The sequence below is a fragment of the Ornithorhynchus anatinus genome, chromosome Y5, assembly GCF_004115215.2.
Source record: "Ornithorhynchus anatinus isolate Pmale09 chromosome Y5, mOrnAna1.pri.v4, whole genome shotgun sequence".
Lineage (NCBI taxonomy): Eukaryota > Metazoa > Chordata > Mammalia > Monotremata > Ornithorhynchidae > Ornithorhynchus > Ornithorhynchus anatinus.
The window spans coordinates 247029-259035 of NC_053179.1; the positions used below are offsets into that span (position 1 = coordinate 247029).

Genomic DNA, 12007 nt, shown 5'->3' on the forward strand with positions numbered 1-12007 from the left:
GCTTTCATACTTTTCCTCCAACCCATCCTGGTCCATTTTCTTTTTATTTGAAGCCGAGAACACTTCAAACGCAACATAAGTTTCTCACTCCTCAAGAGTATACTGCTGTAAAAATCATCTTTCGTTTAATGATTTTAGAATACGCTTCTCTTTCGGGGTATGGAACATTTATTTTTTCCCACAGTTTTTAAGAATGAGCTTGGAAAGCAAGCAACCTCCCTCGCTTTACTATATCCACGCATTATGCCATATAGCTGGTTTTACTATACTCAAATCTGCTGAGTCCCGACTACTCCTCCCCAGGATTACCCCTGTAGTAGTAACTTCGCTTGGGATAGGTTGATAACCTGTGACGCGTATCACTTGTAAATCAACATCACGGAGGCGGTGCTGAGGCATCTAAATCTCATTCGGTACCTGGAAACGTCAGACGTGGCAGAGGAGCTCGAACGGAGTCGGGAATATACAATCTGTAGCATTTTAATGGACATTTAAGCCGATTCCACTTTCCTCCTCATTTTCTTTTCTTTTTGCGGGTAGTTTTTTTCCGATTAGGGGCGGAAAACGCATTCATGGGTGATAAGAAGAGAATAACCAGGTATCTTCTCTGCGCGGGCTGGAGGCGGAAAGGGAGAAAAGGGGTATGGAACGCTAGGCCCCCTTTCGGCCCAGGTCTTAAATTCCGGAGTAGGAGCACAGCGGAAGAGCGGAGGCGTTGCTACGGTGTATATCCGGTGTATCCTGCACTGGCGTGGGTTTTATGCTGGTCCCGCAGACTTTTGGGATTTTTTTTTTTTTTTGGCCACTTCTCCACATTGCTTCCTTTCTTGCTGTTGGGGGCCAGAAATAGAGCATTTCCTTATCCTCATCCTTTTTTTCACATAGCACGTTCCTTGGACTTTTCTCTGGAAGTATTTCCATACCCAAATAAATTGGGGTCCTTCGGAAAATATTGTTGTGAGAAAATTTATTGACTAGGGTCTGATCGAGCGGTCGTATTCCACGATCTCTTTTGTCTTCTCTGGATTCGCTTGACCGTAAGGACAAGGAGTACATTTTTGCTCCCAATCCTTTTAAGTACGATCTCTTGTGAATTTTTGTATTTTGTTTCTTACCTTTATGTAACTTATGTACTACTTTCTCCATACTCTCCTAAAGGCTAAAAAGACAAGCGAAACGTACTTATGTTGAAGAATTTTGGGACTGTAGTGTCTGCACCTTTAGGAACAACGCAGAAACCTTTAAATGCGGCATTTGCGATGTGAGGAAAGGCACTTCCACAAGGTACTTTATACAGCATCTTTAAAGCGGGGGAGGTATATAAATCCAGATTCCCCCAGACTTGTAAAATGCAAGCTTAAAATTTGAGCAAGACAGCGTTATTTTTAATGTTTTTGAAAACAATTTTGCACAGCATTGGTTACAGGAAGAAATATTAACATTTTCCTCACCTTAATACATTGAAAATATTTAAGTTCTGACCAAAGACCAAAGGAAGTAACGATTTGTAATGTTATCGGCACTTTAGATGTATTTTAGCGATTTTTAAAAAATGGCTTGTTTAATATCCTACTAGTAGATTGTGGAAGTTTTAGGAATAATTTAAGGGAAACGATGCTATCTGAAGGAGACCCTTGAGAATTGTAGGTAGAGATCTAAAAGCGTGTATATTTTACTTCCCGGGAAATGCTCTATTATATAATCAATAGGATAATGATTTGTTAAAGCTAAATACAACAGTAATAGATGTTAATATGAGAGATAGTGGGTGAAATCGGAGACCAAAAGGGGACCCTGAACTGAACTTTGAGGGACACCGCTGTTAAGGGGTGGGAGACAGAGGAGGAGCCAGTGAGGGAGACTGAGTAAGTATAAGAGATCGTACATATGCAAATCAGTCAAATAGGACTCGAATTAGGTAAAATTTAGACAAAACAAAATAAGCAGCCTCAAGTTTCTTGTGCACTGTTTTTGTTTCATCTTTCCTTTGGTCAGCTTTTTCCTTTGGAATTTGTTATCAGTGTATTAGGAAATAAGGTATTTGTAATTTAAAAAAATACGATTCGGTTTTATTGCTAAAAGCATCTGAAACATATCACCAAAAAATATTGTTTATTCAAGTACAAGATTTTAGATTAATAGGGAATCCAGCATGAATATAGGCAACCTGCCCAGTTAAATTTGTCTATTTTTAAATTTTGTTCTTAGTTTGAAGATTGGGGAAACAAGTGTTCCTAGACATTCATTCCTTAATCATTTTGCTTTAAATGAGTTAGGTCATTGAGCAGCCTCTGAAGGAGCTCATATTTCAAGAACTAAATATATCTCCTGCTTATTGTTTTTGCTGTTGTTTGGTTTTATCATTGATTGATGCCATTTTCATTTTTTCCCTTTTTCAATCATTTTGAAGTACTTTTATCAATGAAAAAAATACACAGAAGTTGGATAGCTTAGTGAAAAAAACAGGACTGAGGGATCAGAGGCCCTGGGTTTCTATTCCCACTTCTGTCAATTGTCCACTCTGTAACCTTGGACAAGTAATTTAACTTTGTGCCTCAGTTTTCTCAACTGTAGATTGGAGAAAAATACCTGTTCTCACTTCTCCTTAGACTTAATAATGTTGGTATTTGTTAAGTGCTTACTATATGCCGAGCACTGTTCTAAGCGCCGGGGGAGATACAAGGAAATCAGGTTGTCCCCCATGGGGGCTCACAGTTTTAATCCCCATTTTACACTGAGGCCCAGAGAAGTGAAGTGACTTGCCCACAGTCAGACAGCTGACAAGTGGCAGAGCTGGGATTCGAACCCATGACCTCTGACTCCCAAGCCCGGGCTCTTTCCACTGACCCACGCCGCTTTTCTAGACTTCATGGGGTGATGCCAGCAGTTGGTGGAGTTAACTTCTGGTAGTTGCCTATCTACTGCCTCATCAAACAGAAGTTCCTTACCATTGGCTTTAAAGCCTTCAATCACCTTGCCATCTCTTCTGCTTTATCTCCTTGCTAAAATCCAGACAACTCACTTTGCTCCTCCAATACCAACTTACTGTTCCTCAGTCTTGTCTAGTTTATTGTCAGCCCCTCGCTCACGACCTGCCTCTGGTCTAGATCACCCACCCTTTAAATATCTGACAGACCATCGCTATCTGCACATTCATAGCCTAATTAAAAAATATCTCCTTTCCCAACCAAGTCCTCATATTTTCTTGTCCTGATTCCTTTTGCATTGTCCTTGGATTTCGATTTGTAGCCTTTATTCACCCCATCCTCAGTCCTCCAGCACTTATATACAAATCCACATTTTGTTTATTTATGTTAATGACTGTCTCCCCTTGTAAGCTTGCTATGGGCAAGGAACACTGAAATATAACCAACTCTGTTATATTGAGATATATATATATCTGTTATAACTCTGTTATATATCTGTTATGTTGGTTATATATATAACCAACCCACTCTCCCAAAGTGTTCAGTAGAGTGCTCTGCATATAGTAAACCCTCAATAAATACAATTGATTGATGTTGGACAGGGACTGTGTCCACCCTGATTAATTTATACAGCTGCAAAACTACAACAGGTAATAATCAAAGCAGCGTGGCTCAGTGGAAAGAGTACAAGCTGGGGAGTCAAAGGTTGTGGGTTCTATTCCTGGCTGCATCATTTATCAGCTGTATCACCTTGGGCAAGTCACTTAACTTCTCTATGCCTTAGTGACCTCATCTGTCAAATAGGGATGAAGACTGTGAGCCCCACCTGGGACAACCTGATTACCTTGTATCTCCCCCAGCGCTTAGACCAGTTCTTGGCACATAGTAGCCCTTAATAAAAAAGATGGGCCTGCATTTTCCAAGCTTAGTGCAGTGCTTTACACACAGTAAAGGGCCAATAAATATGGCTGAATGAACGCACTTAGTGCCTGCAGATAAAGATATAAAGGCAACCTTTTGGAAAAAAAGTGTAGAATTTTAACAAATACTAATATTGTAAAAATAATAATCAAAAGCATACTGATAATCTCCCTGCTACATTGTAAACTCTTTGTTTACCCACAATTGATTAATTAATGTTATTGTCTATTTCCCCAGTAGACTGTTAGCTGGGATGTGTCTGCTTATTGTTACATATCTCTCCAAGCACTTATTAGAGTGCTCAAAAAATATGAATGAATGAATCATTTAAACTATTGAAGTATGATAAGGAGAAAGACAGGTTGCAGCATACTAGAGGTTCAGCAATCAAAATGGAAGAAAGGCTGTTAGAAACAGAAGAGTGGAAAGTGACAGTTGAGAAGGGAAGCAGGGTATTCCATTCAGGTTTACTCTTTAATGCAGACATGATGTGCTCCTTGAAAAATGGATGTATTTTTAATGGCAGTATATTTTTCCTTAGACATGCATAATTTAAATTGAATTTTATTGGAGAAGAAGCATGGCTTTTTTCAGCACTGCTGACAGCTTCTTCATACAGCACAGGCCTGGGAGTCAGAAGGACCTGGGTTCTCATCCTAGATCCACCACATGTCTGCTTGGGCAAGTCAGTTAACTTGTCTGTCCCTCAATTCATCTGTAAAAAATGAGCATTAAGAGTGTGACCCAATGTGGGACAGGGAATGTGTCCAACATGAGTAACTTCTATCTACCACATCACTTAGAACAGTGTTTGGCACATAGTAAGCACTTAACAAGTACCATATTTTATTTTTTTAAATTATTATTATTATTAAACCCACCTTAAAAATAATGTTGAATTCCTTTGTGTGTTACCTGTCAAATTAATTAATTCATTCATTCAATAGTATTTATTGAGTGCTTACTATGTGCAGAGCACTGTACTAAGCGCTTGGGATGAACAAGTCAGCAACAGATAGAGACAGTCCCTGCCGTTTGACGGGCTTACGGTCTAATCGGGGGAGACGGACAGACAAGAACAATGACAATAAACAGAGTCAAGGGGAAGAACATCTCATAAAAACAATGGCAACTAAATAGAATCAAGGCGATGTACAATTCATTAACAAAATAAATAGGGTAACGAAAATATATACAGTTGAGCAGATGAGTACAGTGCTGTGGGGATGGGAAGGGAGAGGTGGAGGAGCAGAGGGAAAAGGGGAAAATGAGGCTTTAGCTGCGGAGAGGTAAAGGGGGGATGGCAGAGGGAGTAGAGGGAGAAGAGGAGCTCAGTCTGGGAACGCCTCTTGGAGGAGGTGAGTTTTAAGTAGGGTTTTGAAGAGGGAAAGAGAATCAGTTTGGCGGAGGTGAGGAGGGAGGGCGTTCCAGGACCGTGGGAGGACGTGACCCAGGGGTCGACGGCGGGATAGGCGAGACCGAGGGACGGTGAGGAGGTGGGCGGCAGAGGAGCGGAGCTCGCGGGGTGGGCGGTAGAAAGAGAGAAGGGAGGAAAGGTAGGAAGGGGCAAGGTGATGGAGACCCTTGAAGCCTAGAGTGAGGAGTTTTTATTTGGAGCGGAGGTTGATAGGCAACCACTGGAGTTGTTTAAGAAGGGGAGTGATATGCCCAGATCGTTTCTGCAGGAAGATGAGCCGGGCAGCGGAGTGAAGAATAGACTGGAGCGGGGCGAGAGAGGAGGAAGGGAGGTCAGAGAGAAGGCTGACACAGTAGTCTAGCCGGGATATAACGAGAGCCCGTAACAGTAAGGTAGCCGTCTGGGTGGAGAGGAAAGGGCGGATCTTGGCGATATTTTAGAGGTGAAACCGGCAGGTCTTGGTAACGGATAGGATGTGTGGGGTGAACGAGAGAGACAAGTCAAGGATGACACCGAGATTGCGGGCCTGAGAGACGGGAAGGATGGTCGTGCCATCCACGGTGATAGAGAAGTCTGGGAGAGGACCGGGTTTGGGAGGGAAGATGAGGAGCTCAGTCTTGCTCATGTTGAGTTTTAGGTGGCGGGCCGACATCCAGGTGGAGACGTCCTGGAGGCTGGAGGAGATGCGAGCCTGAAGGGAGGGGGAGAGGACGGGGCGGAGATGTAGATCTGCGTGTCATCTGCGTAGAGATGGTAGTCAAAGCCGTGAGAGCGAATGAGTTCACCGAGGGAGTGAGTGTAAATGGAGAACAGAAGAGGGCCAAGAACTGACCCTTGAGGAACTCCAACAGTTAAAGGATGGGAGGGGGAGGAGGCTCCAGCGAAGGAGACCGAGAATGACCGGCCAGAGAGATAAGAGGAGAACCAGGAGAGGACAGAGTCCGTGAAGCCAAGGTGAGATAAGGTATGGAGGAGGAGGGGATGGTCGACAGTGTCAAAGGCAGCAGAGAGGTCAAGGAGGATTAATTGTCATGGAAGTGAATGAGTCCTTCAAGGGAATGGGTATAGATGAAGAATAGAAGGGTACCTGAACTGAATTTTGAGGGACAATTACTGTCAGAGGCAGAGGAGGAGCCTATAGAGGCAGAAGAAGAGCGCCTTCCCCAATCCAATCCAATCCAATCTTGCCAAATCCAATGGCTCCTACTCCATTCTGATCCTCCTTGACCTCTCTGCTGCCTTTGACACTGTCGACCATCCCCTCCTCCTCCATACCTTATCTCACCTTGGCTTCATGGACTCTGTCCTCTCCTGGTTCTCCTCTTACCTCTCTGGCCGATCATTCTCGGTCTCCTTCGCTGGAGCCTCCTCCCCCTCCCATCCTTTAACTGTTGGAGTTCCTCAAGGGTCAGTTCTTGGCCCTCTTCTGTTCTCCATTTACACTCACTCCCTCGATGAACTCATCCGCTCTCACGGCTTTGACTACCATCTCTACGCAGATGACACGCAGATCTACATCTCCGCCCCTGTCCTCTCCCCCTCCCTTCAGGCTCGCATCTCCTCCTGCCTCCGGGACGTCTCCACCTGGATGTCGGCCCGCCACCTAAAACTCAACATGAGCAAGACTGAGCTCCTCATCTTCCCTCCCAAACCCGGTCCGCTCCCAGACTTCTCCATCACCGTGGATGGCACGAACATCCTTCCCGTCCCGCAGGCCCGCAATCTCGGTGTCATCCTTGACTCGTCCCTCTCGTTCACCCCACACATCCTATCCGTTACCAAGACCTGCCGGTTTCACCTCTACAATATCGCCAAGATCCGCCCTTTCCTCTCCACCCAAACGGCTACCTTACTATTACGGGCTCTCGTTATATCCCGGCTAGACTACTGTGTCAGCCTTCTCTCTGACCTCCCTTCCTCCTCTCTCGCCCCGCTCCGGTCTATTCTTCACTCCGCTGCCCGGCTCATCTTCCTGCAGAAACGATCTGGGCATGTCACTCCCCTTCTTAAACAACTCCAGTGGTTGCCTATCGACCTCCGCTCCAAACAAAAACTCCTCACTCTAGGCTTCAAGGCTCTCCATCACCTTGCCCCTTCCTACCTCTCCTCCCTTCTCTCTTTCTACCGCCCACCCCGCACGCTCCGCTCCTCTGCCGCCCACCTCCTCGCCGTCCCTCGGTCTCGCCTATCCCGCCGTCGACCCCTGGGTCACGTCCTCCCGCGGTCCTGGAACGCCCTCCCTCCTCACCTCCGCCAAACTGATTCTCTTTCCCTCTTCAAAACCTTACTTAAAAATCACCTCCTCCAAGAGGCCTTCCCAGACTGAGCTCCTCTTCCCCCTCTACTCCCTCTGCCATCCCCCCTTTACCTCTCCGCAGCTAAAGCCTCATTTTCCCCTTTTCCCTCTGCTCCTCCACCTCTCCCTTCCCATCCCACAGCACTGTACTCGTCCGCTCAACTGTATATATTTTCGTTACCCTATTTATTTTGTTAATGAATTGTACATTGCCTTGATTCTATTTAGTTGCCATTGTTTTTACGAGATGTTCTTCCCCTTGACGCTGTTTAGTGCCATTGTTCTCCGTCTCCCCCGATTAGACTGTAAGCCCGTCAAACGGCAGGGACTGTCTCTATCTGTTGCCGACTTGTTCATCCCAAGCGCTTAGTACAGTGCTCTGCACATAGTAAGCGCTCAATAAATACTATTGAATGAATGAACAATTATTTCAAACATGCCAATGTTTCCCCATCCTAAAAATAAATCCTCTCTTAACCCCACAGCTCCCTTTAATTCTTCATTACTTTTTTAAATTGTATTCTCCCAAGCACTTAGCTCAGTGATCTGCACATAGTAAGTGTTCAATAAATATGATTGACTGACTGACTTGACTGGAGAAATTGGATTATAGAATACGGGTAGGGGAAGAAAATCACTAAAACTGCCCTTTGAACCAGAATAAGAAGATCAGAAGCAGTGTGACCTAGTGGATAGAACATGGAGCTGGGAGGCAGAAACACCTGGGTTCTAACCCTGGCCCCTCTAAGAAGCAGCATGGCTCAGTAGAAAGAGCCCGGGTTTGGGAGTCAGAAATTAAGGGTTTCAATCCCGGCTCTGCCACTTGTCAGCTGTGTGACTTTGAGCAAGTCACTTAACTTCTCTGTGCCTTAGTTACCCCATCTGTAAAATAGGGATTAACTGTGAGTGTCACGTGGGATAACCTGATTACCCTGTATCACCCCAGTGCTTAAAACAGTGCTCCACACTCCTCTGTCGCTAACCTCCTCACTGTGCCTGTCCCACCGTTGACTGCTGGCCCATGACCTATCCTGACCCAGAATGGCCTCCCTCCTCACATCACCAAACAAACTCTTTTCCCCCCTTCAAAGCCCAACTGAGAGCTCAACTCCTCCAGGAGGCCTTTCCAGACTCCCTTTCCCTCTGCTCCTCCTCCCCTCCCCATTCCCCCTACTTCCTCCCTCTGCTCTTTCCCCTTCCCCTCCCTACGGCACTTGTGCATATTTGTATATATTATTTATTACTTTATCACGAAAATTAACACAATCAGGTCTGAGCTCCCCAAAGTCATCCCTCCCCATCCTGCCTCCCCCCCAACCCTCCCCCCTACTTTCCCACCCTTCCCTGCAGTATCCTCAGAGTAGATCTCCTCCCTCCTCACAAATGCCAACCCCTCCACCTGTGTCTCGGACCCCATTCCCGCTCACCTTGTAAAAACCAACGCCCCTGCCCACCTCCCCTCCTTAACTTCTATCTTTAACCGCTCACTCTCCAATGGCTTCTTCCCCTCTGCCTTTAAACATGCCCATGTCTCCCCCATGCTAAAAAAACTCTCTCTTGACCCCACTTCCCCTTCCAGTTATCACCCTATCTCACTACTACCCTTCCTTTCCAAGCTCCTAGAATGAGTCATCTATACTCGCTGCTTAGAATTCCTTAACTCCCATTCTCTCCTAGACCCCCTCCAATCTGGCTTCGGTCCCCTCCACTCTACCGAGACTGCGCTCTCTCAGGTCACCCATGACCTCCTTCTTGCCAAATGCAATGGCTCCTACTCTATTCTAATCCTCCTTGACCTCTCAGCTGCCCTTGACACTGTCGACCATCCCCTTCTCCTCCACACCTTATCTCACCTTGGCTTCCCAGACTCCGTCCTCTCCTGGTTCTCCTCTTATCTCTCTGGCTGGTCATTCTCAATCTCCTTCGCAGGCTCCTCCTCCTCCTCCCATCCTCTAACTGTTGGGGTTCCTCAAGGGTCAGTTCTTGGCCCTCTTCTGTTCTCCATCTACACTCACTCCCTCGGTGAACTTATTCGCTCTCACAGCTTCAACTATCATCTCTATGCAGACGACACAGAGATCTACATCTCTGCCCCTGTCCTCTCCCCCTCCCTTCAGGCTCGTATCTCCTCCTGCCTCCAAGATGGCTCTACCTGGATGTCTGCCTGCCACCTAAAACTCAACATGATGAAAACTGAGCTCCTCATCTTCCCTCCCAAGCCCTGTCCTCTTCCTGACTTCCCTATCACTGTGGATAGTACGACCATCCTTCCCGTCTCTCAGGCCCACAATCTCGGTGTCATCTTTGTCTCGGCTCTCTCATTCACCCCACACATCCAATCCATCACCAAAACCTGCCGGTCGCACCTTTATAATATTGCCAAGATCCTCCCTTTCCTCTCCACCCAAACGGCTATCGTACCTACGGGCTCTCGTAATATCCCGGCTAGATTATTGTGTCAGCCTTCTCTCTGATCTCCCTTCCTCCTGTCTCTCCCTGCTCCAGTCTGTTCTTCACTCCGCTGCCCCACTCATCTTCCTGCTGAAACGCTCTGGGCATGTCACTCCCCTTCTTATAAACCTCCAGTCTTTGCCTATCAACCTCCGCACAAAACAAAAACTTCTCACTCTAGACTTCAAGGCTCTCTATCACCTTGCCCCCTCCTTCCTCTCCTCCCTTCTCTCTTTCTACTGCCCACCCCGCATGCTCCGCTTCTCTGCCTCCCACTTCCTCACCGTCCCCCGTTCTCACCTATCCCACCGTCGACCCCTGGGCCCCGTCCTCCCGCGGTCCTGAAATGCCCTCCCTCCTCACCTCCGCCAAACTATTTCTCTTCCCCTCTTCAAAACCCTACTTAAACTCACCTCCTCCAAGAGGCCTTCCCAGACTGAGCTCCCCTTTTCCCTCTACTCCCTCTACCTCCCCCCCTTCACCTCTCCACAGCTTAACCCTCTTTTCCCCCCATTTCCCTCTGCTCCTCCCTCTTCCCCTCCCCTCAGCACTGTACTCGTCCACTCAACTGTATATATTTTCATTACCGTATTTATTTTGTTGAGGAGATGTACGACACCTTGATTCTATTATTTTGTTAATGAGGTGTTCATCCCCCTGATTCTGTTTATTGCTATTGTTATTGTCTGTCAGTCAAAGGGCAGGGACTGTCTCTATCTGTTACCGATTTGTACATTCCAAGAGCTTAGTACAGTGCTCTGCACATAGTAAGCGCTCAATAAATACTAGTGAGTGAATGAGTGAGTGAACTAGTGAGTGAACACCATTTTGTTAATGATGTGTATATATCTTTGATTCTATTTATCTTCATGGTATTGATCGATTCTATTTATCTTGATGGTATTGACACCTGTCTACTTTTTTTGTTTTGTTGCTGTCTCCCCCATTTAGACTGTGAGCCCATTGTTGGGCAGGGATTGTCTCTATCTGTTGCCGAATTGTACATTCCAAACACTTAGTACAGTGCTGTTCGCATAGTAAGCACTCAATAAATGCAGTTGAATGAATGAATGAATGAAATCATCAAGCACACAGAGTGGTCAAGCAAGACTAGAGTGAAATAGCTCCGATGGGAAGATCAGAGAGAGAAGCGGACAAATTCAGGTTCTTGTCCATTGTACTTCCACATTGTTAACATAAATTTGTCTGTGCCTCAATTTCCTCATATGTAAAATGGGATTTAAATGCTTCTTCTTCCTCCTAATTAGACTGAACCCCGGGTGAGAGAGGGGGCTGGGACTGGACTTTGAACAGTGCTTGGCACATAGTAAATACTTAACAATTAGAATTCTTTTGTTATTGGCTAAATGCAGTTCCTGTATACAGCACCTTGGAATGTGCAACAGAATTAAGATATTGCAGTCCCAAATCCCCTATAAACTTCCTCATCATTCTCCCCTCCTATCCTTTTCTTTTTCTTCTCTTTTTTCCCACTATTCCCTTAAATGATACACTGAATTACTCATGAAATAACCCTTTTCTTGCTTTTGGATTACAAAACAATTATGGAACAATTGTGCGAATACTACAGTAGTTCCTTACTGGTGTATGCTGGGCTGACCAACACTTGATGTGGTCCAAACTGTTATTACTAACAGTCCCAGTGTACTGCAGAGTTGTGTCAAAACCACTCATAAGGATAATTATCAAGTTTCTAGAGAATAAAACACCGGAAAGTAAACTTCATAACCCTCAAGGCAAGGAATCACTGCCCTGAACTCTTTTGCAGGAAAAGTGATCCAGGCAGAAGAGTGAAGTGTGGACTGGAGTGAGAAGAGACAGGAGGTTGGGGGGTCAGCAATGAGACTAATATAGTAATCTGGGTGAGATAGGATAAATGATTGGATTAACATGGGATCCTTCTCTGCCCCTTACTAGAGTCATTAATAATATTATAATGTTATTAATATAATAAAAACACAGTAATGGTATTCA

General features: G+C 45.6%; 1 protein-coding gene across 1 annotated transcript in view; it reads left to right on the plus strand.

Moving 5' to 3' along the window:
- The first annotated feature begins 408 nt into the window (after nt 1-408).
- LOC114808742 (RING1 and YY1-binding protein-like) overlaps nt 409-12007 on the plus strand; it is a 42216-nt gene continuing 30617 nt past the window's right edge. The window contains exons 1-2 of the mRNA XM_029056568.2: nt 409-598; nt 1159-1284. Coding sequence (XP_028912401.1) covers nt 573-598; nt 1159-1284 — 152 coding nt within the window. The 5' untranslated portion in view covers nt 409-572. The remainder of the gene's footprint in view (nt 599-1158; nt 1285-12007) is intronic.